Here is a 25,766-nt window from a genome sequence, read left to right as displayed (position 1 = left end):
CAGCATGCCTGGCTAGAGAGATGTTTTAAAAAACAGTGAAGCATGAATGGACTAGCAAATTGTATACCATGTATACATGTATACCATGGAATATTATGCAGCCTTAAAGAAAGAAAGATGGAGACTTTACCTCTTTCATGTTTACATGGATGGAGCTGGAACATATTCTTCTTAGCAAAGTATCTCAGGAATGGAAGAAAAAGTATCCAATGTACTCAGCTCTACTATGAAGCTAAATTATAGCTTTCACATGAAGGCTATAACCCAACTATAGCACAAGACTACGGGGAAAGGGCCAAGGAAGGGGAAGGGAGGGGGGAGGTTTTGGTGGAGGGAGGGTAATGGAGTGGGGTCACATCTATGGTGAATCTTAGAATGGGTACAGGCGAAACTTACTAAATGCAGAATACAAATGCCTACATACAGTAACTAACAAAATGCCATGAAGGCTACGTTGAACAGTTTGATGAGAATATTTCAGATTGTATATGAAACCCGCATATTGTACCCCTTGATTGCACTAATGTACACAGCTATGATTTAACAATAAAAATAAATTAATTAAAAAAATAAAAATAAAAAACAGTGATGTTAATCATTGAAACTTGCCTTTAAGAGATCTCTGGTTTTGATTTTTAAGCTAGTTTAAGGAAGGATGGTTAATAGCTGTGATGAAACAAACTCGTATAAAATAGCAGCAGTTCATTGCCCAAGATGAACACTGGCAAGGATCAACATTTCTCTCCTTTATTCTTTTCTTTCCTTTTCTCCTTTCCTTTCCTTCTTTAATTTTTTCTTCTTTCTTTTCTCTTTTATTCTCTTTTCTTTTGTTTTCTTTCCTTTTCCATTTTTGTTTTTTTCTTTTTTAAAAATAAACCATCTAAAATGCCACAGCATCTCCTTCTACAGCATTAATATTACATAGTGAAATCTATTTTGCAGATTTTCTTTACCTTCTGAGCAGACAGGTGTCTGTGATTTGTATTCTCACCCTTAGCAACAATAACTTGAGCATGGCTCCAAAGAACACAGTCAGCATTTACCTTTACTTTAAATAACAAAAAGGGAAATTCTGTAGATTTTAAGCTGGCATTTTAGATTTGGGTTCTCTACAGTAACTTTTGAATTGTTCTTAGCATCATTCCACTTAGCTACAGAAGAGAAAATATAGTGATGAATAATGAAATATTCATGAAAGGAAAAAAAATGTTAAGTTTTCTTAAAATAAATGATTCTAAAACTACAATGTGTGAAAGTGCTTTTGTGAAAAAAAAAATGATTCGAAGTTTCAAATTTATGAGTTTAGAGGGTGGGATTTTTTTGCTCTATCATGTGGCAGGATGCTGGTAAATGGGAATCTGCTGGATCTTGTCTTTCTCTGCTGCCAACAGTGGAGTCTAATTTAATGCAGCCCTGGCTGTCCATGGGAACAAACTGCCAGGTTTCACTGAGTCATAGAGGTTCACTGCCATTCAGTGTACAAAGAAATGATGCGCAAACACACCCACTGACATGCTGTTGAGGATTCCAATTTAGAGTGATGGGGTCATGAGTAAATACAGAATATGAGTGCTTGTGCATTAGAGTTTATAAAGAATTTACCAATTTCAAACAATTTGATAGATTAAGAAAATTGTTCAACTATTTTGGTATTTCTATTTGGTTACTTCCATTTAAGGCATTTTCCTAGGCTAAGAGGAGCTTGTAGTTATTTCAGTAAATAATGGATTTACTAACATGTGGTCAGCTTATTAGGTATGTGGCTTGTCATTTTTCCTCTAAGTCTAGCATGATCCATGGATCCGATGTCACCTCCTATTACATATAAACATGGGGAATTACTCCCTCCTCTATTTTTCTATTATAGGACTTAGCATGTACATATAGGATATATCTGTGTCCCCTTCCACCTTATTAAAGACAGTTATTATGTCTTCTTAGTATTGATATCCCCAATACTGCAGTACTAGGGCTTTAACAAATGTTCTTTTACTTTCCTCTTATCCCTTAAAATCATGAGCAATGTGAGCTCATCATTCTGAGAATAATTATTTTGAAATGAAGAAGGCTTATATAGGCTAGTCGATAGCAGCTTAGAAAACCCAGGTTTAAGCACAGAACCCTGATGTTCCTCTTCTTCAGGTACAGGTGTTCCACAGGGTGTGGAAAGTGTGCACCTTGGAGCCCTCCTTAAGGGTGTCAGTGGACCCTTTGGGTTTGAGGGTTGAGTCTTCACAAGGAAAGAGTCCTGACCTCTGGAGAGGTGGATCTACTGCACTGAAGAGCATCCTCGGGGGATGGCAGGAAGTGGAACTGAACTTGATCCTCTAAGAGTCTGACTCCAGGGCTGAGAGCTGTTGGGCATTTGAACAGAGGAGAGGTGTACCTTGCATCTGGTGCCAGAATCCTAAGCTTACAGCACCTTTGGCGGCAGTTAACCTTGAAGAAAGAGATCCACCTGCTTCACAAGACACCCAGGGTGAACAAATGATCTTGAACTACATATAAAATAACCATATGTTTTGGTTTTCTGAAACAATCCTATCTGATTGCTCTTGTCCAGCCATATTTACTAACAGTGTTCCTTTCTATTATCAACTGCGTCTCATTTTGTACAATAAATTATTTGATCACCTTTCAACAGAGACATCGTGTGGTCTCATGAAGTAATGGCAATGGTCCGAGGAGTTTTAGGTTTGTTCCTGACTGGTGTGGAAACCAGAGTGACCTTTTTCTGCCCTTAAACTTCAGAGCTGTCAAGCCTCCTCATAATTTAAAAGGAAGGGAAAGCTTCAAGAGGAAGTTTGAATGTATACTGTTAATAAGGCATGTAGGTGTTTCAGGGATTGATCTTGTTAAAATGAGAGATGTGAACATACACAGGCTCTCCTGAATTGGTGAAGCAGTTTATACCCTCACATACTATTTATTTCAGAATGTTGGCTTACTTTAGCAATCTGATTTACATTGTTTTAACACTGAACTCTTTGTAGTAGTTTTCCAGCATTTCATCAATGACTTTGAGAAGTTACAATTTTGGCTGGTAGGAAGATACATGAAGTGAACTATGCATTTAAGAGGTGTTTCATGGACACCTAGTTTGGCCTGCCCAGCATCCCTTTCCCCTTTGCTGGGAACTGAGCTCCTTTTCCTGTTGGAAAAAAGTTCCATATAGATTAGGGGATTCCCTTATTTTTTCCTTTTACTGGACATAGACTCAAGCTTGGAGTACTCCTGTCCCTTTGGCAGCATTGATGGTGGGACAAGGGAAGGCCATTGACTCCAAAGAGGTAAGTTTATAGCCAGAGCTATTGGAAAAGACTTTCCTTCTGCTTAGATTGCTAATTTGACAGTATGGGCATTAGGCTTTTGGCAGCCATCTTGCTACACAAAGGAGGAATGTTTTGAGGCTTCTGGCTCCAGTCCTGCTTGAAACATAAGACATGTTCATGGCCATGCTTACTCCATATTTATATTTAAATATAAGTATATATGTATTTGTTGTGAGTTAGCTTCGAATTGAAGGTGACTTCTGACCTAGCACTTATAATTCCTATATGCAGTGAGCAGTCTTCTGGCAGTGGTCCTCAAACTTTTTAAACAGGGGGCAGGTTCACTCTCCCTCAGACAGTTGGAGGGCCGGACTATAGTTAAAAAAAACAAAACAAAACTATGAACAAATTCCTATGCACACTGCACATATCTTATTTTGAAGTAAAAAAACAAAATGGGAACAAATACAATCACACCGCTGCATGTGGCCCGTGGGCCATAGTTTGAGGACCCCTAGTTAGAGCTTTGAGATTCACTAGAATAATCAATCAACTCTAGCTTTGCTTACTATCTGTATAATTGCTAAAATGGTCAAATTTGCTTACAATCGGCTACTATTCAGCTTATCCACAAAGCCACAGAAATCAGTTGACAGAGCTTTTTACTGGGCAAGGTTAATCCTGGAAAGACCACATGCGGACAGAAGGTAGGCAAGTAGGCAGCAAACTCTCACGGGACAGACTGAAGAAAACCACTTCCCTCAACATGTTCCACAGCTCCCATCTCCAGGCTTGGAGCCCACTTGCCTTCTGCTTCTCAAGAATGCTTCTTAGGGGTCAGTGAGGTAACATGTCCTCTGTCTCAAGTGTGAGAGATGGAAAGAGGAAGCATCTCAGCTTCCACAAGATGCTCCTGCTCAGGATCTTGGGCAGCATAATGACGAGGAGGTCTGGGTTTATAAAGCTTAAATGGAAAAACATGTAGCCCAGCAGTCTGATGAAAAAGAGGGTGGTGAAAAAGAGATAGCGGAAAATCCTGAAAAGACAAAGTAAAATCACCCTGTTAAGCAGAGGTTAGGAAAATTGGAACAACACCAAAAAGTCATACCTGAACGTATGTCTGGGTCCTTCTTGAGAATTGCTGTCTCCTTTCCTGACAACCTTTATAAAGACAGCTTTTTCCCCTGTTCGCCAGCTTCTTATTCTCTCTCCGTTGCCATGTTTTCTTTGTAGCCTTTAATCACTCTCTAAAATAATCTTATTCTTTTAATTTTTGTTTTATTTTTATTTTAGCAAATTTCTTTCCAAAGTAGTTGTGCTAATTTATACTTCACCAGCAAGGTTTCATTTCTGTGAAACCATATTTTCTCCAACACTTAATATTGTCTGATTTTTAAAATTTTGCTTGTTAAATGGGTATAAATTAATATCTCATTATGGTCTCTATTTGCATTTCTGTGATGAACAATGATTTTGACTATCTGGGCATAGCTTTATTGGTCTTATATATTTCTTCTTGCCCATTTGTCTGCTCAGTAGTTTGGGCTTTTCTTTTTGATTTGTAGTTCTTTATATGTTTTTATATCATATCCTTATAGTCTTTATATCAATCCTTTTCCATTGTGTACATTGTTATATATTCTCCCAAGCTGGTCACTTTCACTTACTTTAAGGTGTTAAAGAACAAAAGTTTTTAATTTTAATGAGGCCTTATCTTTCAATCTTTTAATTAGAATCAATAAATAATATTTTGTTTAAAAAAATCATTTCCTACCCCAAGGCCTGAAAGGTACTTACTAAAAGTCCATGGTAGTTTAAAAATATGCCTAAAATTTCTTTGCTACTCTTTTCTTCAGGAGATTCCCCTGAGGGTAAAAGGGACTTGACAATTCACTTCTAAAGAATGGAATATGGAGGAAGGCACAATGTGTCTCTTTTCAGACTGTGTCACATAGTGTTGCGGCCTCCTCCTTATCTTTGGAGGAAGCCAGTTGTAAGGCTGTGAGGACACTGGGCAGCCATATTGAACAGTTTAGGTGGTGAAGAACTGAGATCACCTGCTAACTACCAGAATGTGTGAGTAAGTTGTCCTGGAAATAGAACCTCTGGCTCCAGGCAAGCTTTCTGCAATTTTGGTCAACTTCCTAACTGCAACCTCACAACAGACACTGAACTAGAACCACTTTACCAAGCAGATCACAGATTCCTGGCCCCCAGAAACTGTGAGATAATAAAAGTTTATTGTTTGAAGCTATTATGTTTGGAGTATTTTATTATGCAGCAATAGAGAAATGATGCAAAATGTCAAAGTTTTTTTTTTTTTAACATTTACATCTTTAACATATCTGGGCTGGCTTTTTATATATGCATTATAGAGATCCAAACTCATTTTTTTCCTGCATAGGATAAACTTTTCTTCCACCTGCTGTTTTTATCAAACAATTCTTTCCCCCTCTGAAATGCAGTTGCTCTCTCACACGGAAGTTTCTCTGTGTACGCTATTTCTGAGCTCTTTGTTCTATTCTCCTGGTCAATATACCTATTCCTGTGCCAATACCATGCTCTTATAAATTATCCCAGCTTCAGGGTAAGTCCCAATATCTGGATAAGTTTTCCACCTTCTGCTCTTCTATAAAACTGTCCAGGTTATCCTTGACCCTTTACTGTTCTAGGTACAGTTATAATTGTTTTCTTCAATTCCATAGAATAATCTTTTGTGGAGTTTTACTGGAACTGAATCAAGTCTATTAGTCATTTGTAGACAACTGGCATTTTTAGGGTATAACATTTCTATTTATGATTATGTTACTTCTCTTCTTTCATTCATGTTATTTTTAATATTTCCTAATAAATTTCTATAAACCTTCCTACAGTGGTCTTGATTTTTTTCTTTAACTGAAAAGTTATTTAGGCTTTGTGGTTTTAATATGATTTGCATGAGCCCACCACCACTGTTTCATTACCTACATTGATCTAACCCAGCAGTTCTGAGATACCTCTGCACGAGGACAAATTCACTATCCACTTCCAGTCATCATTCTGAAATAGCCCTTCTCTACTAGTTTTCTCAAGTTTTCCCCTAGGGTTGATCTTGGTGACAAGGACCCAGTATTTGTTCTGAAAGGTCATCTGGGTCAGAATTAGAATAAAAAGGCTTTGATAAACCTCTTTGCACCACTCTCCCTAAAACTGGATGCAGTATTTATGAGACGGTTCTGGGATTGCATTCCCAGGGAAAATCCTGGGAATAGTCTAGCTTTCTTATCTCTTGAGTTAGTGCCCAACATCCCAGTGCCCTGTGAGATGTTGGAGTGGAACAACAGGAAAGACATTCATAGTTAGATATGATGACTTGCAGGCTGTCTTTAGCCAGTTTCCCTCCATGATACCAGCCTTCTTTTAGGCAGGCAATCCTTAACCTAGGAGTTCACACAAGCAAGTCCGCGCTAGGCACTGGTGTTAAAGTGTAAAAAGGCAGCCCATGAGTTACAGAGAAAATTATGCTAGTTGTTTTAGGAATGTTATATTTAGGGATATCAAAATAGGTAATACTTTATCTATCTGGTATGAAGGAGTATTCTCCCTAAGCAAATTTTCCAGACAATTGGAGCTGACCTTTAAGCATTAATAATTTTACATTAACCATTTTGATAGAACTATTTCTAAATCATATTTTGTACCACTTTGAGTATATGTTTCTTTATGCTTTCTTAAATAGATTACATGGAATATAATTTTACCTTTTCTTGAAAATGAAGGGGCTTCCTGAATACCAATTATCCTTTGCTATCACAGTCATTTCCTCAGAACTAATATCCACTCAGGTGTTTGAATCTTAAGTTTTTATTCAGTTGAACAAGTATTTTTGAGCAATTATTACGTGTGGGATACTGTTAGATGCTCTTTCTCCTAATTTTTGTCTCTTTTCTTCTATCTGCTGTTCAGCATTGGCATCTGTAGGACTTGCATCTGTGCATGTTCTGCCCTTTTTTTAAAAATACTTGAAGAAAGTGCAGGGAAAACTCTTGAAGGAATCGGCCTCGGTGAATATTTTATGAGGAGGACTCCCTAGGCAATTTGAAGCAGTATCAAAAATACACTACTGGGACCTGATCAAACTAAAAAGCTTCTGCACAGCCAAGGACATAGTAAAGCAAGCAGACAGCCCTCAGAATGGGAGAAAATATTTGCAGGTTATACCTCCGATAAAGGTCTAATAACCAGAATCCACAGAGAACTCAAACGTATTGGCAAGAAAAGAACACGTGACCCCATCTCAGGGTGGGCAAGGGACTTGAAGAGAAACTTCTCTGAAAAAGCTAATTCAAACTGTTAAAAGAAAGGTGGTGAATATGAGATTCACCGTATCTCTATTAGATGATTATATTCCTGTTTCACATTTGTACTGGCCTGCTGATTTCTAATAATGGAAAGCTGAGGTTATGAATTACTTTTAAACAAGTAAATCATGACATTAGAACTGAGAGATGTGGTCAGTGGCACTAGTTTGCTGGCTTGACTCTGTGTGTGCACGCATGCATGTGTGTGTAGATGTACAAGGTCCTGTCTGCCTGGACTTTACTCTCTTCCAGGGTTGCTAAGTAGAGCTCCCAGTTTTCTAGGAAGCTGACTTGGAGAAGTTTTACTTACCTCTTACTGAGAAGTGTTGCCTTCTTTTGGATAGAATTACCCTGGTAGAAGAAGAAAGGACGTTGATAAATAAGCAATTATTTCTGGAAGATATCTCCAGATCATATTCAGTGAGCCATTAGTTAAATGTAATAGATAGCATTTTTACATATTCTTTTTTGTATGTATAAGTACATATAATTTTCAATGACCAAAGTTTTTCATGTATTATTGTTGTTATTTGTGTTACCTTTTTACATACTGATAAGAATAAACTAAGGCACAGAAAGGTAAAGTTTGTTGTCTAAGGTCATATAGTACATGGCAGAGCCAGGTCTGGGACCCGGGTCCCCTGAAGCCATACTCTTCGCTCTCTCAACTATACCATTTTACCTTTGACTCAGCCAATGTCCCTTCGAGAAGCTTACAGGTTACAAAAACTACACAAGCACATCCTAAGAGATAAATTTTTAAATCCATAAAATTCTAAAATTGAGAATATACCCTCTGTGGCAAACCGCTTACAAAATATTTTCTCAGTAATCCATTAGGGAATTAAAGTTAAAAAAAATGAAAAAGTTTTTTCTTATTTCATTGTTCTTTTAACTTCCTTGAGGGATTAATAAAAGGAAGAATTATGATTCCATTTGAGGCCTATGAAAGCGAAGTTCACAGAATTGGAATTAGAAGACACTTTTAGGGTTACAAATTTGGTTCAGTAGAGGGGCAAGCTGAAGTGGTGTCCCAAGCAGTCTGCTGCTAAGGCAGCCTCTATTAAGTTGCTCAAACATTGATAGACCATTGACCCATCATAGGACTCTGATGAACTTGATGACACAACTCTGTGTTTTTTTCTTTGATAAGGTGGTTGGAAGGAATACCTTAATAGGCCACTGGGGATAGATGGTCAGACATATCAGGCCATGCCAAACTCAGTTCTAGATAGTTGGGCCCAGTCAGTTTTAGGAGTTTTGTTTGCTGAGTAGAATATGCAAGCATGGGGGCCAGAATGAGTAGTTGAAGACAATGGGAGTTGTGGACATGGGACATGGTCTAATATCTATCCAAATATGTGGATGACCCCTGGACTATGGTCAGTTGTTGGTATGTGCTTTCAGGGAAGAGGTGAATTCTCTTGTGTGAGGTTAATCACACCATTTATCTGGATACCTATAATTTCTAGTCACCATCAATCTTGGCTTTAAAGTCAATATAAATTATAAAAAATTAAAGCCAAACAGAAGTTTAAGTTTTAACCCTATATGCCTGCTGCCAGAAGACATCAAGGAGGCTGGGTAGACTGGTGCCCCCTGTTTGCTCTCTTTCCCTTAGACCTCTGCATGTGTGTTGGTGACTTCATGATGTGAGATGTGAACAGATACTGAAACTCTATACTAAAGAAGCAAGGGCTTCCTATGTCTAACTCACAGGACAACTCTGACCAGGTGGTGATAGACGCCTGGTGCTCTGTGTTGTGAAAGATTCAGAACTGTGTTGGGATCATCAGGAAAGAGTACTGTGATTGCGGGAGATGAGGGGGTGGCATGTGTGCGCGGTCTTGAACTCCTTTCTATAGAGCATACCCTCAAATGTTCCTTCCAGCTTCCATTCTGAATCCGATTAGGTCATAGGCTAGCTTTTTGAGAATTTGTCAATTCTATGGCTATAAGAAGGTAATGTGGATTGTGCCTTAGCATCTCGTTTGTTTGTTTGTTTGGGGTTGGAATGCTTTGGAATTGTAGTTGGTACTGTTCTTGGGAAGACTGGGTATGTGTTTGGTGGCTTATAGAGTTTTGAAAACTCCTTTGAAAGGCAATGATGCAGGAAGACACTCAGTTAGGAGTGGAGAGCTTGCCTCATTATTTTGGCTGTTACATTGTTTTCCTGTAGAGTTCATGCTCAAGACTTTTGACCTAGGGAGAAGAGAAACAAGACAAGGATTAAATAAAGTATATTCAGATATTCACACAATGTGATAGTTAATTAGAAATAGATTTTTATTCTGATGCTGCACTGCTCAATATTGTGGCCATTGACTGCCTGTACCTTCAATTCCTCCAGTACACTAGCCATTTTCCATGTACTCAGTAATCACACGGAATGGTGGTTACCTATTGAACAGCACAGAAAATTCTAGTGGGCAGCCCTGTTCTAGAATCTTAGCTTAACAATTAAGCCATAACCAACTACTGAGCAAGGATATTGAGAAACTTGAAGGTGACCTTGGGGAACAAGCCCTAAGACCCTGGGCTTTATGCCACAGTTGGCACTTGGCCTGTTTCCAGGCTACATACAGTTTTGGTCTCTTGTTTGAATCCCAAGATTCCAAAATATCTAATAAACAGAAATACTTTTGGATTGAGTTAAGATTTAACTTACTAAAGGGTCAAGAAATGGAGATTGAGCATTTTGGTTTCTTGACAAACTCAGTATTTTATGACCAGGGAGTTTTCCCTTTATTTATCATTTCTAATTTTATTTTATTTTTTTTATTTATTATTATTTTTTTTTTGTAGAGACAAAGTCTCACTTTATGGCCCTCGGTAGAGTGCTGTGGCCTCACACAGCTCACAGCAACCTCCAACTCCTGGGCTTAAGCGATTCTCTTGCCTCAGTCTCCCAAGTAGCTGGGACTACAGGCACCTGCCACAACGCCTGGCTATTTTTTGGTTGCAGTTTGGCTGGGGCCGGGTTTGAACCTGCCACCCTCAGTATATGGGGCCAGCGCCTTATATCATTTCTAATTTTAAATGTTTATAGTTCAATACAGTACACAGTTCTGAGTTTTATAATGTCCTAGATGTTGTGTGTATAGAGAGATTAGTTTTGTGACTATCCCATATAGTGGGTTTCCATATATTTGGGGTACTGAAGATGGTATTAGTTTTAAGGCCTTTCTGTGAAATATAAGGAATACTCTACTTATCTAGGTGCCCACCACTGACACTTTCTGTAGGACGTAGTTCTGCTCTTAATATACAGCCAAATAGTAATGCAATCAAGTGATGAAATTATGAAGGAAGGTGTGTTTCTGCAGTCTATTAAGAAAGATGGGGAAAAGACATGAGTTTTAAAACTGGTGTGGTCCAGCAGGGGTCAACCAGGTCACTAACAGAAGGGAAAGATGCTTGGTGTCTGGGCTCATTCAATCCCAGGGAGGAGTTGGTCTGAGAACCATTTGCTCTGACTCAGGCTGAGATGGAGTTACCACTCAAACCAGGATGTTCCTTTGTTTGCCAAAGCTCACACTTCTCTTTCAAGGAACCGAGTCTCTAGTTCTTCTTCTATTTTCTTCAAAGTTTCCTGGTACTTCTTTAAAGAGAAATAAAGAACATCACAGTTACTACTAAGAAGCTTTATAATTTTTCTGAGCATAGCAAGTACTTATCACTACATTGAACCATGTATGTTTGGTGTTTCCACTGGCACTTTCTCTGTTTTCATAGATCCCACCCACCCCTGATCTCTCACTATGCTCACCATGAGGTAGCTTACTGGGCATAATCAGGACTATGCTTAGCAGAAGTGTGCGTTGTTCATTTAAGAGCACAGAAATTGGGAGGCCAGGGAGGCATAGGACAATAAAGTGATATTGGTAGCGGGGTGCTGATGGCTGGTCTTTAAGTCTGTTGGTAGTGCCACCTGGAAGAGTTAAAATGTTCTAGCTGGTAGTCTTTGAAGAGCCTGGTTCCAGTTCTCCCTGTACCTTACCAGAAACATCAGTATCCCTTTACTGAGAAGCTGTACCTTTATGCAGATGGCTTGATCTTCACAAAGCTGAGCCACAAATGCATAGTCTTCCATTACCTGGGAAATCAAAATGCAGTCGTAAATTTCTGTCAGCAAATTGCTATCAGAACAAATGCATACACATTTTCTCTTGCGTCCCACATTCTTAATGTGGTTTATAATTGTTGTAGACTTTTTTTTCCCCTCTACCTGTCAGTTCATTTTGTGTGTAAGAGGAAATATAAGAAGGAAAGAGTGAGCCAACACCCTGGTTCTGACTGTATAAAAGGAAGAGTGAAGTTTTTCAAGATTGATGTTATTTCTAAGAGAAATTGCTAAGTAAGACAAGAGTGGTAGGGGTAAGGGTAGCATCAGATGAACACTAAAAGGTGAGGAGGATGAAACAGCAGATTCACCGAGCAGCACAAAGGGCTTCAGCACAATTGGCCTCCCAACTTCTGTGTGTGTGTGAATAACAAGCCAAATGGGAATGACGGTCCAAATGGGAATTGTTTGGGGGCAATTGCAAAAGGAAGAGATGCTGATATAAGAAAGAAACAGAGTATAGGATCTGTTCTGTAAGAGGTTATTGAGGAGGTAACCTGAGGGATTGCCTTCATCTTCCACCTCTTTAACCCCTTCCTAGCCCCACAATGGTCCAGGATCTGAAACCTTATTATAATTATAAGCCAATCATTGGAAGAATGTATTTGATTGTCTGACCAAGGATCAAGATTTTCTTCCTTGAGCACCTGTGACAATGAAGTCCCTCCCGTTACCTTGATCAGCTCCTTCTCTTGGTCGGCACAGGAAGCTTCTAGCTGTTGTAACTTAACCTGAAGAAAGCAAAAGAGACCAGTAATGCAGCAAGGTGAAAACTATAGGAATGAAATATTATCCCCAAGGCTACGTCACAGGCTGCTTGGGAGCTTGGGGGCCATGATTTTCGATGTCTTCTTGAGGAAGGAGTTAAGCAGTCCAGTGCCCTTTGCAGCTGCTCAGTGAACCTGCTGTTTTATACTCCTCACCTTTTAGAGTTCATCTGATGCTACCCTCACCCCTATCATTCTTGTCTTACTTAGCAATTTCTCTTAGAGACAACATCAATCTTGAGAAATTTCACTCCTTCTTTTATATAGTCAGAATCCAGGGTGTTGGCTCACTCTTTTCTCCCTGTATTTCCTCTTCCCTCTTTTCTTTTCTCAAATATTTGGGAAAGCATTATTCTATGTCAGCCACTATCCTGGAGTGAAGTGGGGGGTGGTATTAAGAGGTGTGATGAACAGGATGGGCAGACTCTCTACCCTCACAGAACTGACATCCTGGCTGGGGGGCACGAATAAGTCAAGGTGACAATGGGATGTGACAGGAAGAAAACAAGGACAGATTAATGAGACACAGTGCTGGCGGGGGTGTGAGAAATCAGGGGAGAGGTGGAGGTCGGTGGTTGGTGAAGGCCTCTCTGATGATATTTGAGCTGAAATCTAAATCATAAGCACAGTTGATCCTCTATAGTCAACCACCTACAGTGACCACCTTCTTAAGTTGACTTAATTTTCATAGACTGGACATGCACCATGTTTACATATCAGTACAGTAGGCCTCGTTCCTTACGTTGACCACCTTTGTATGCTCACCAGTTTGTTACAGTCCCTTGGGTGGTCAATTTACAGAGGTTTGACTGTATTAGCCAAATGGAGACCTGCAAGAAATACGTCCTCTGGGGAGGCTACAGCAAGGGCCCAGACCATGAAGCTGCACAGATTTGATGTGTGAAGGAGTTGTATGGCTGGGGCACAGGGTAGGCTGGCAGGAAGGAGAGGAGGAAGGGAAAGGCAGGCAGGGGCTCAGGGCCTTGTGGCTTCTAGGAGTTTGTTTTTTTATTCTTATCGCAGTCAGAGGCCAGGAGATAGCTTGAAGTTTTTTTTTTTTTTTCTGTTGCCCTGGGTAATGCCATGGCAGCAAGCTCACAGCAACCTCCAACTCTTGGGCTCAAGTGATCCTCTTGCCTCAGCCTCCCAAGTAGCTGGGACTACAGGTGCCTGCCACAATGCCTGGTTAGTTTTTCTATTTTTAGTAGAGATGGGGTCTTGGTCATGCTCTTGCTCAGGCTGCTCTCGAACTCTTGAGCTCAAGCAATCCACTCCCCCTGCACCTGGCCCCAACTTATATTTTGAAACAAGTCTTTTCTGTGTCTGAAAAATGGATTGTTTGGGAGTAAAAGTAGAAGCAGGGAGACCAGTTAGGAGGTCACTCTAGTTCTCCAGGCACAAAGTTACCTACGGGGCTTTGCAGAAAGACAGCAGTAATGGTGGTGGTGGATAAAGAGGAGCAGATGTGCTGGACGTCTGTTGGAGTGGGGCAGACATGACCACCCTCCTTCTCTTTGCACCCGATGGTCCCCACTTTCATCTAGGTGCTGTTATTTTACAACTGGGCTCTTCTGAGAGTGACTCATACAGTATCTCTTTGCTTCTGCTTCTCCAGCATGGTGGTAATCAGTTCAGCAGCTGAGCAGGGTGGCTGCTTTCAACCCCTTGAGACTGTCATCATTGGACTAAAACTACAACCTTCAGCACTTTTGGCTGGCCCCAAGGCTGAGGGCTGTAGTTTCAATCCAATGGTGAGAGTCACAAGTGGTTGAAGCAATCACCCTGCTCAGCAGCTGAACTGAGTACCAGCATGCTGGAGCAGCAGGAGCAAAGAGATGCCATCCATGTCACAGAACTAGAGACACTACCTGAGAATTTGACAAAATACGAGGGCAAAAGAGAGTGGTTCAGAGAATTAGTGATCCTCTACAGGGGTCCTCAAACTGCGGCCCACAGGCCACATGAGGCGGTGTGATTGTATTTGTTCCTGTTTTGTTTTTTTACTTCAAAATAAGACACGTGCAGTGTGCATAGGAATTTGTTCATATATATATATATATTTTTAACTATAGTCCAGCCCTCCAACGGTCTGAGGGACAGTGAACTGGCCCCCTGTTTAAAAAGTTTGAGGATGCCTGCAGAACTTTTGAGGGCTGGGCTGCCAGCAAAGTAATAGGCATTGTTCTGATAAAGCCTGGGGCTCTCTCCTCTGTCAGCTCGGCTCACCTGGCACAGCCAGATTCAAAATGTCACTACTCAATTCCAGCTCTTTCAGGCAAAAGAAGGGATCTTGGAAGAAAATCAGTCCCCTGGTTGTTGCAGTCACATAGCAAGTGGAGTCCAGGGTCTCTGTAACCCTTTCTAGTCTTAACTCTAGTTTCTTCCTGATGTATACTTAGGGGTCTGATTTCTTTTTCAGATATCTTTCCAGATAACTTTCCTGGATGAGCACAGCCAAGAAAGCTAACTTGGTGTCTTTGGTCCTCCTGTTTTTGTGGCCACAAATAGGATGGTGATCACCTTGACTTTCACCTGCTATTCCTATTTGTAGAGTATCCATATCTTTAGAGGTTTCGTACACATGTTTCATACAAAGTGTGGGCTTTAGAAGGTAAGAAGGAGTTAGATAAGGTCAGGACTGAGATGTAACTCTGGAGAAAATATCGAGAATAATTTTTATCTACTTTCTGAATAAAAAAAGTCTGTAATTCGTGTTTTTTTTTGTTTGTTCTGTTTTTTCCCCCCTAATCAGGTAGGTTGTTGCTGGCTCTAGGTTGTCAGCTCTGGAACACAATCAGAGAAATTCTAAGCACTGTATGATGTGCTTGGCAGGTAGTGATCACTGAATATTTGAGCAACCAGTTGAATGAAGACTTTTCTGGATCGGAATCAATGACAGAGTACATTGCTAAGCACTCTGTAGACTTACAAATTTTATTTCTGCCTCTATGAATTCATACATGTATCTTAGCAAGATTTTTGAAATAATAACTTAAAAGCGATGTGACTTTTGGGAGTTTCAATCATCCAAAAAGGAAAGAATATTTTATATATATTTTCTCTTTTAAGGCTGGGTGGAACTTCACACGCTAAATTAGGTGCTGGGATCAGGATATAAACCAGGAACTTCAACCGCCTCAAATGTTATATATGCATTTGTATCTGTTCTTCCTAATAAAAAAGAGAGCAGAAACTATGGCACCAGAGTGACATTCCTCACTAAGGGCAGAGGAGAATGCAGCACCTCGTGGCTCAGGCTTAATCCTGACGTGGGCAGAAACTACCAAGAATATGTCCCAACCTTGACAATTGTTTCCACCTTAACAGCTTGTTTCCCGGTCACACAGCCCACCCTCATTCGGGATTGCTTTTTCATTTACCTTTGACTCCTCTGGGGTTCCGTCTAGATTGCTTTGTTCACACTTGGTTACCTTTTGTGATTTCCTTGTAAGCTATAGTTTGAAATAAAAAGTACATTTTAAATAAAAAGTGCATTAAATTTAAAAATGTAGATGGTGAAGACATTCTCTGGTATGTGGGGTCAGTAACTATGGCTTTGATCAAAGCTTCCAGGAGATAGTCCCTTGGGAGACACTTGGTGTCGTGTACAGACATCTCTGTTCTACCTCCATCTTGTTCTCACTAACCTTGGCCACCAGTGCAGAGGTCACTCAAGGCCAGAGTCCTTCCCCTAACACCTAAAATTCATGCTGGGTTACTCAGGGCTGGAGGCATGCCTCAGAGAGTAAGGGAATCAAAGGAAGTCCACTGTATTCTGAGGAGCATTGGAATAAAAGGAAGTGCCCAGATAAGGAAAAGGGAATCCTTAAGAATTAAGTGACTTTTTAAAAAAAATTCTTTGTTGAAAGTAAAATTTCCATCTTACCACAAACGTCCCAGTTAATCATTTCAACAGGGTACTTGTTGGAATCCATTTGTTCATATCAGAGTAAAGAACCCATGGGATGACAGAATAGCCTACTTACTCATTTAACCACATACTTGCAGAGAAAATCCATGGCTTTTTGGCCCGGGGCCTCAGGCTTAAGAGAGTGGATCAGAGAGCTGTACCCACTTCAAGCACAGATTTCTCTGGGATGTGGGTCTCTTTCTGATAAACCTCCCCCTTGCCTCTTTGATGAATGGGGCACTGCTGAATAAAGCAAGACCTCACCTCACCTTTCTTTGAAGTTCTGTTATACTGTGGACCAGTGTGTCATTCTTCCTTTCCTGTGGAGAGAAAGCAGCAGAGTGTAAGTCTACATCTGTCTACCACCATCTGTTCTTGTCCACTCCACTGCCATCCATTTCACCCCAGTCACATTTTCCTCTAAGACTTCTACCTGGTGCCCTGTAATGTGTCCATAGAGACTTAACAGGGGTAGAGAGGCCTATCTGTGGGGCTTCCCCAAGCTAAATATAACCAAAGGAATCCTGTTCTCCACAGAGTCCCTTCCCTGCATGGAAAAATTCTGTCATGACTTTTGAGCTGACTATTCTTTTTATGTAGAAAGGAGAGAGTAGCTAATGTGACCGTGGATGAGGGGACAGCATAGGAATGAAACCCAGTATGTGGCTCTTTCCAGCTTCTCACATACAAGTCTGATTGTGTCTTCCTCCAGCTCCTGCAAGGCTCTCTCCCTCTCCATGACGGTGCTGTTCTCTTTTTCCCACTCCTCATCTTCTGCCAGTTCTCCTGTCGGAGTGACCTCATTTTCCAGCCTGGGTGACATAAGCACACTCTGTGAGAACCCATGATTGGCAGTTTCAGAACTGGTAAAACATAGATAAGGGTACGTCAATGGCAGTGTAGGTGCATCTCAAATTGGAAACTCTTCTTTAAAGAATCCCTAGAATTAGGATCACTTCAAAGTCACAAGTTAAGACCCACCTGAATCCCAAGACAAACACTCCACTGTTCTCTCAACTCAGGCAAATATTACTTTCAAATAGGGATCTATTTGAAACTTGCTATGTTTTGGTGTTCAAGCCACAGAGAATTGCCAAAGAATGAAGAAGACATTTTTGTTATACAACATGTAGGTTCTAGAGCAGGCAGAAAAATTCAGTTTTGTCTCTTTTCCTCCACCCCTTCCTTTGGATTGGGAACTTCTCTCATGAAACCCTAATACTCACCTCTGAATCTCTTCTTCTTTCTCCTGGATTTTGAGAAGGAGTTCCTGATTTGCTTCATCTATTCTTTGCATATCCCTTTCGAGGTCCATGTTCAAACTGATAATGTTTCTCTTTGACTGGGCCAATCTTAAGATTTCCATTTTCTCTGACCTATAAACTCAGCCCCCCCCCCACCAATGAATGAGGGTCAGTTATCTTAAGATCAATAATCATTGGGCCACAGGGGATATCTAAAAGACATGCATACAGTTCATAAGTTTTGTTCTTTCTTGGGGCACACCTTTTCCTTTTACATTCTTGAGATATTATATTTCTTAATCATGCTCTATAATTTTTTCACTAGTTTGCTCAACTAAATGAGCAAAGGGAGGTCTTTCCCAGGTTTTCTTCCCCGAAGTGGTCAAATAGTGTATGTCCACTCCAGTGTCATGAGAAGCTTTGCCACCTTAAATAGCTTTTTGCATTGGAGAGAATTATTTCTGTTAGTGATTTTTTTTAGATAAAATGTTCACAACATGGGCTCATGCAATAAACTTTTATCAGGTACTCTTATCTAGGCACCTAGGACATAACTCCAGATTGGGCATGGCTTTATGCAGAACCACAAGAGGTTTCCACCAGCACAGTAAGGATTCAGTCCTTCCCTCCCTCTGCCAGCTCAATACTTTGCCTCCACTTGCCTGCTACTAAGTTTGATATTCTACCATGAGAATCATTCCACTGAGCACATACAGATATGCTCCAGGGGTAGCTTTCAAGAGTGCAAACATCCTCTCTGAAGAGTATTTAAATGAAATAATGGTAACTCTAGCATAGCTAGAAAGAGTACCTGGCACATGGGAGGATCTCAACAAAATTTCCTTTTTCTTATTTGTAAATTAATTCATTGGTTTGACTTTGCATTAATTGGCCCGGAATAGGGTAGTGAGAAACAGGAATTTTGTTTAGGGTAGAAGTGAAGCATGATATTGGAAAATAAAGTTTTAACATGAAAAGGCTGGGTTAGATGGAGAATTTATAATACTTATCACTTCAGGAGGGTGAGAAGTGCTTGGGGTAGGATTTGGAGTGGGTGGATGGATGGGAATAGAAGGGGAGAGGGAGAGTAGAAGGTGAGGGAAGGTGTCAGTAGCAGACACCTGCTCCACACCTGAATGCCTGGTGTGGCTTTGAATAATCATGACTACTTACTCATAATCTAGCTGATCTTCCTTGTGATCTTCCATTGTAGATTCCCTAAAATGCCAGCAGAGGTGCATTTAATGAATTGGGGAAATGAAGCATAGAGTAACTAACCAAGAGTCCCCCCAAAAGTTAACTGGTTTCCTCCCTCCAATCCCCAAATTTTAGCCATGACAAAACCCTGTTGTCTGATTCTTCTGGTCATAATGTGATTATGCCTTAGTAAGGACACAGTTAGGATACAAGGATAATGCTAGAAAGTACAATATATGTCCTGCTTGTGGATATATTCAGAGATGGTTTACCAACACAAGACCCTTTGGAAATTTATCTAAGACAATATGAAGAAGTAGAGGTTATTGATCTTGAGTTTTTTTTGTTGTTGTAGGCCCAGTTGTTTTCCACAAGGCCCCACGGGCAGGGATGTAGGTTCCTAACTGCCCTGAAAGATAATCTCTGCACTGTAGTCTGGCCTGTGCAAGAATTTCCGGTTATTGAGATCTCTAGTATCAAAGAAGGCTCAGAAAACCAAGTGTAAATAAATTATTTGGCTCTCTCTTCCTCTTTGTTTCTTCTTTTTTTCCATTTCTTCTAAAACTCTACCTTTCTTCTGATGTGCGCTGCCCTAGTCAATTAGCTTCTGAAGAGTCTAACCTTTCCTTACTGGAATGATCCAATAGAATCTCAGAACCTTCTGAGAGGTCATGATTGAACTATTGAGAGGGGATGGGTGGGGCAGCGTGTCACAGTGGGGTGGGTGGCAACAGTTGCTTATCCTTTGTGTAGAGTTCAGGGCCTAGATAGGGGTGTGGGTTTCATGTCTGAGTCTGCTTTAGTCATCAGTAGATAAATGGATCTTATTTCTGGCTAGTTTGAAGGGACAGAACCTATTTTTTTATTTCTCTGGACAATAAGGCTGCTTTCTTGCCCAAGGGTGACAAAAATGGAAACTCCCAGTTTTGTGGCCAGCGGTCTGATCCCATCACGTAGCCAACTAACCACTCATTCATTCAGCAAACACTGAAACATGAAAAGAGCACCTATGTCTTCCAGGCTCTGTTCTAAACACCAGAGAGAAAGAATGAACAAAACAGCCCAAAGCACTTGCCTTCATGGAGTTTATACTCTAAGAGGTGAATGTGTGATGTGTTTGGGGGATAATACAGTCAATAAAATAAAATAAATTTGGTTTTATTTGGCATGATAAGAGAATGTTACAAACTATAAAAAATTCAGTACCCTATAAATTTGTTATGCTGAGGGGGAAATTAAACCCTAAAGACTGAGTTAGTAGAATGTTTGCAATTTTGCTTCTTGGAATGTAGGTGAACTCTTTTTTGAGGCATTGTCTCACTCTGTCACCCTGGGTAGAGTGCTGTGATATCATAGCTTGCATCAACCTCAAACTCTTGGGCTTCAGCAATCCTACTGCCTCAGCCTCCCTAGTAGCTGGGACTGTAGGTGCCTGCCATGATGCCTGGCTACTTTTTCTATTTTTGGTAGAGATGGGGTCTTGCTTTTGCTCAGGCTGGTCTTGAACTCCTGAGCTCAAGCAATCCTCCCAGAGTGCTAGGATTACGGGTGTGAGCCACAGCACCCAGCCACTAAACTCTCCTTCTCATTGTTCTTGTTCTGTAAATGACTAGAAGAGACCACAGACCAGACCTCCCCTCTTCCAATGACTGATCATTGTGATTGACTAACTGCCTCCTTTATTGTCTTATACCTAACACAGACCAGATCGTGCAAAAGACCCCATGACTGTTAGTTACATCTTCAATGTGGAATCATCAGTATGCCTTTCCTGAAAGATAAAGAACACTTTAACTAATCAGATTGTTGTAACTAGAGGTCATTGATATAACAGACCTCTAGTTACATACGTCTATGTATAGGTCTTATGTATAATAGAAATATGTTGAATTTCTATTAAGCTTCCCTACACTTTGTCTATATAAGCAATCCTAAACTTCTACACTTCAGAACACTGGCATTCATTCTTTGGAATCTGTGTGTCCTAGATGGCTGTACTTAAACTTTGTGCTTCAATAAAGTCCCTTTAAATTAGATTCTGATCCTTTTGGTTATTTTAGTTTGACAGAAACAGCATAAACAAGTGAAGGGGTAAGAGCAAATATAGTGTGTGTATATGTGTATGTGTGTGTAGGGAGAAGGTTGTAGTTTTAAATTGGGTGGTGGAGAGAAAATGGCTGATCATTCTCAGACCTGCAAGTGAGGTGTAGCTGTGGTAAGGAGCTTGGTGGACAAGAGAAGACCTTGGGTTGTGCTGGGGTGGACACAGAGTCCCATAGATCTGGAGCTCCAAGAGCAAGCATTAAGACCCAGAGCTTTTCCTGCCAAGGTTCACAGATATGTAGCTTTGCTTTGTACTTGGCACCATCTTGGGAAAGAGGAGAGCTCTGGAGAGAAAGACTCACTTTACAAAGACAGAGGAATTGTTGACCCCAAAGAGATTTTAAAATTGGAAATGTCTATGATATTTCCAACTGGCTCCATGAAGTCTTTTCTTGCAACTTGAGGAACAGGGGCTGGAGATGAAGGGAACATTTGTTACACAACATAAAGAATATGTCACCCATTTCTGCACACCTGAGTGTATGTTTTAACCAGGTTGTGCATAATTTGTAACTGTGTGTGTGTGTGTGAGTCACAGAAACCTGTGAAGTTTTGGACCTCTACTTAATAAGGACCACATTGAGTTGATTTGTGGGCCAGAGTGACTTCTTAACATACTGTAGTTTCTAACAAACTATTTGTAAAATTAATGGCCTCTGATGACCCCATTACCATCTCCCTTCTTCCTGAAAGAAGGCATTTCATTGCTTTATGAAGCTGTACACAGAAGAGTAATTAAGTAACAATTCAGGCCAATGGCCTCTCCCAGGAATTAATGGTAGGGAGAGTTCATTAACCCCAGCTGGTGATAGCTTCTACAGGAAATGCCCTGGACCAAGGTTATTGCAGCATTAATGGATTGGATAGGAACTTTAACTGGTATGAAAATAAAGCTCCTTCTCCTTCCTGGGGAGCTTTTCTCCTTGAGGGGCTACCAAAGGCAAGCTGGTATGCACAGCAGAACCCCAAGCTTGGGGCCTTGTGTGGAATGAGGATAACAGATTGCTATCAATGGGAATTGTTAAATCAAGGTTAAAGCAGGGCCTTGGGGGCAGATTAAGGACTTTGATATAAGCTTTCTTGCTATTGGGGAGATGGCTTGATTAACACCCAGTGCAGCTTCAGAGCAGCTGTTCTTGCCTTGTTAACTTTTGTATGCCATGCCTAGCCTTGTGCAGAAGAGTGGCTGAGAGACGTTTCATGTTTTGCTCTGTCACCTCCAGAAAGCAGCTGCCTTTGTGTGGAAGTCTGCTATAAAAACACCTGTTCTATTTCCAGGCTGGGCATTTGGGCTCTATTTGTGGCATGTTTGCCGTTTTGCTGTGGGGGCACTGACTGGCCAAGTCCCCGAGCCCTGAATGCAAGCTGCCCAGGCGCTGGCCCGTCCACTGCCTCAGATGAATGGAGAGCCACGTCTTCTGCTGGTTTAGCTCATCTTCACTTCAAACTTTGGCAAATTCTTCTTGATTATTCCATTAAGTGAGCCTGGTTTTAAGGCTCACAGCTGGGTAGGGAACTAGATCTCATTTTAGATCACTGTTCTTTGAAGACAGATTCAAATATGCTATTTTCCTTACGTACTTCTGCTTAGTGCCTAGTCCACCTGTCAGAGCAATTATGGAACTCTTCTAGAACGGCATCAGAGCTGTTGCAGTAAGAGGTCTGACAATGAAGATCCTCACCCTAGGAAAAGTGCTACATAACTCATTGCTGAATACCACTATGGTCCCCAGATGGCCAAGGGGAGTATTCCAAAGGTGGTTATAGTAGTATTATTAAGCAATGAGGTATATAGCATTTTTTGTAGGATGAGTTCCAGAACTTCATTGTCAGACCTCATAGTTACCATAGAATAGATACTGTCGTGTTTTTCCTTTTCGTTTAATAAAAATTTCCCATGTGGCTACATATTCTCTATAATTTCCATTTTAATCACTGCATGAAATTCCACTGAGTTGATAATATTCATAATTAACTTACCATAACTTTTTTTTTCTTTAACTATACTACTTATCTGTTTCCATCTCTCTCCCCCTATTAGGTCTCAAGCTCTTCAGGGCCAGGAGAGTGCCTGTATTTGCCAAGGGAGCCATGACAAAGTACGGCAGACTGGGTGACTTAAACAATCAAAGTTTCCTTCCTCACAGTTCTGGAGGCTGGAAATCCAAGATTCGGGTGTTGGAAGAGTTGGTTTCTTCTGATGCCTCTCCTTGATTTGCAGATGGCTTTTTCCTATATCCTCACATAGTATCCCTCTGTGTGTTTCTGTGTCTTAATTTCCTCTTCTTATGAGAACAGCAGTTATATTGGTTTAAGGCCACTCATGGCCGGATTTTAACTTGATTGCCTCTTTAAAGGCCCTATTTCCAAATATGGTCACATTCTGAGGTACTGAGGATTAGGGCTTCAACATACGAATTTCAGGAGACACAACTCACTGCATAGCAGTGCCTAAATCTCCCCCCCTCCCTCCCCGTTGCCTGTCACAATGAGGCACTTAGTCAATGTTTAGATGTGGCTGAATTTGTGAACATTCATGTTCTTTCCCAATCACTAACCCCATAAAGACGCTTAAAAGATTACAGTTGTATCAGCATTAGTTTTCAGTATAAGCAAAAGGTCAAAAATATAGACTTATATTTTTACTATTTTTGAATATATATTCAAGATAGGAAAGATGAGGAAAATGAGGACAAGAGAGTAAATGTCTTGCTGGAATGAAAAAAAGCAAGATTAAAGAAATCACCCACACATATAACTATAACCCTCAACATTTTCTGATTCATTCTTCCATGAGCCTAGAAATGCAATAGGAAAAAGGAAGTTCCTCAGTGATAACAGGGAGTTGGTATTACAGAGCAGTTTTTCAGTGTACCCTTCATATTAGTGACATGATTTTTTTGTTTACAAAGAGATAATTTTTTTTCTGAAGTAACTGATGCTTTGTCTCTACTTTGAACACACTTTGCTTTATTTTAAATTTGCTTCTTTGGCTTATATTTAAAAATTTTGCAATTAGAAAGTAGTTAAATGGAAGATTCATGAAAAGAACAGCTACAGTCTCTGCAAGCAAACTCATAAGATATTTACACTGAAGTTTGATGTAACTTTATATTCTTACTCGGAAGTCTTCTAACTCTTCTCTCTGTCCTGTGTGGGAAATAAAAGCATTTAAATTTTCTTAATAGTCCCATTGATAATTATAGAGATGTCTTCTATACATTGAGATTTTGGGGTATCTTTTGTTTAACCAAGGTAATATTGTGCTGGGATGTTCATACAATGAGCGACCTGTCATTAGCTTGACTATGGCTACATATTCCATCATTCCTTATTTATGATTAAATTTTTCAGCACCTAGTATATATTGATTTAGATGATGGGATGACCCATGAATGATTGGAGTACTCAGTTTCATATGAGAGAGAGACAGGTACAAAGTCATGACCCTACAATGTGATAAATGTCATAGGGGAGGCAGGTAGAAAGTGCTTTGGAATACAAAGGAGGAACATGTAGGTTCATGCGATTTAGAGAAGATTCAGTGAGCAGGTGACTTTGGGTTGAGTTAGATCCTAAAGGAAGGGAATAACTTCGACAGATAATGGGAAACACACTCTAAAAAGAGGGGAACAACAGGTTCAAAGGCACAGTATTTTCAGTGAACAGAAAATAAAATTCACTATAGTTTCTGTCTAGAGAAGTGCATCTCAATATTTGTTACATGAGCAATTAGTGGTGTTACAGATGGTTTCAGTGAGACACAGAGGTAAATTTTCTATTTTTAAAAATGAGTTCTTTTTTTAACTAAAACAGTTAACAATTTTATTTTCACATTTCACAATACAAATGAAAACTGCCCCCCTTTTTGGTTCCACTTCTTCCCTTCAAAATTATGCTTATTGTCTCTTTGATAGGACGGGGGGGCAAGTTTTCCTTATCATGCTATTAAGAAAACACCCCGCATCATAGTACCATGATCTCCTGATGAAGCAGAACAAGTAATATAAAACTGAAATAAAGAAAACTCCTCTCTATCCTCACCTGTCTGGTTGAGCCATTCCAGGATGAGTGGGACGAGCAGGAGGTCTCATCATTGGGGGCCCAGCTGTCATTGGCCTGTAACCTCCCACGGGTGGTCTCATTCTAGGATCAGGTCCCCCTGGCATCATCCCAGGAGGAGGAGGACTCATCATCAGCCTCATGGGAGGGCCCCCCATGTGCGGTGCTGGCATCATGCCAGGATGAGGAGGACCCAGAAGATTGGGGGGAGGTGGAATCATCGCCCCTGCAGGAGGAGGAGCAGAGAATGGAGTAGGAGGTATTTTTCCTTGTTGAAATGCAGCCGCTGTTTTGTCAGTCGGGCTCTGGGCCTGCCCTTCCATCCGTCTCTGATAGTTCCCTCTCATTCTCTTTGTGCTCCCACTGCAGTGTGTTTTTCTCACAGATGGAGAGTCATGGGTGAGATATGTATCACGGTAGTCACAATAAAACTTGGGCATATTCCCTCCTGGCCATTAGTGACTCCATTCTCCAAAAATGAGTTTTGATCGTGTTAGTTAAATATTTAGTAAAACTATAGGTAGCACATTAGAAATGGATTTAAAGATATTGTTTAGCATGAGAGTCATTTTATTTAAGTAAAAACATTACTTTGGTTTACAGAAAAATATTATGTTGGTAATAATGCTGGGGAATGTGAATGTAGCAAACACTGTGCAGTTGGTATAAGAATCACTGAAGTTTGGGAATCAGAGCTCTAAGAGTGCGTGTGACCTGCCATGGCGGGGAAGGGACAGCTATATCTGCT

The 25,766-nt window shown here is 40.5% G+C and overlaps 2 protein-coding genes across 2 annotated transcripts; both read right to left on the bottom strand.

The window, feature by feature from the left end:
• Nucleotides 1–4,109: 4,109 nt before the first annotated feature.
• Nucleotides 4,110–18,864, bottom strand: TMCO5A (transmembrane and coiled-coil domains 5A). The gene is made up of 11 exons (XM_053594796.1): nucleotides 18,830–18,864; nucleotides 17,639–17,788; nucleotides 17,101–17,224; nucleotides 16,682–16,732; nucleotides 15,883–15,954; nucleotides 12,410–12,466; nucleotides 11,649–11,708; nucleotides 11,149–11,213; nucleotides 9,757–9,814; nucleotides 7,923–7,963; nucleotides 4,110–4,308 (listed from the first exon to the last, which is right to left on the bottom strand). Exons 1-11 carry the CDS (start codon nucleotides 18,862–18,864, stop codon nucleotides 4,110–4,112), a joined length of 912 nt encoding a protein of 303 aa, XP_053450771.1.
• Nucleotides 18,865–24,996: 6,132 nt separating this feature from the next.
• On the bottom strand, nucleotides 24,997–25,458 carry LOC128589062 (U1 small nuclear ribonucleoprotein C-like). Its single transcript, XM_053595932.1, has one exon. The coding sequence runs from the start codon at nucleotides 25,456–25,458 to the stop codon at nucleotides 24,997–24,999; it is 462 nt and encodes a 153-aa protein (XP_053451907.1).
• Between the last annotated feature and the right edge of the window lie 308 nt (nucleotides 25,459–25,766).

Source organism: Nycticebus coucang, chromosome 6 (genome assembly GCF_027406575.1).
Source record: "Nycticebus coucang isolate mNycCou1 chromosome 6, mNycCou1.pri, whole genome shotgun sequence".
Classification (NCBI taxonomy): domain Eukaryota; kingdom Metazoa; phylum Chordata; class Mammalia; order Primates; family Lorisidae; genus Nycticebus; species Nycticebus coucang.
Note: the sequence above shows the minus strand (reverse complement) of the source record. Positions and strands in the feature narration are given on the sequence as shown.

Coding starts and splice junctions, on each gene's coding strand:
- TMCO5A (XM_053594796.1), bottom strand. CDS start 18,864: ATGGAAGATCACAAGGAAGATCAGCTAGATTATGA. Junction 17,225..17,638: donor AAAGAAGAAGAGATTCAGAG/GTGAGTATTAGG, acceptor TATGTCACCCAG/GCTGGAAAATGAGGTCACTC. Junction 15,955..16,681: donor TAACAGAACTTCAAAGAAAG/GTGAGGTGAGGT, acceptor TTCAAACTATAG/CTTACAAGGAAATCACAAAA.
- LOC128589062 (XM_053595932.1), bottom strand. CDS start 25,458: ATGCCCAAGTTTTATTGTGACTACCGTGATACATATCTCACCCATGAC.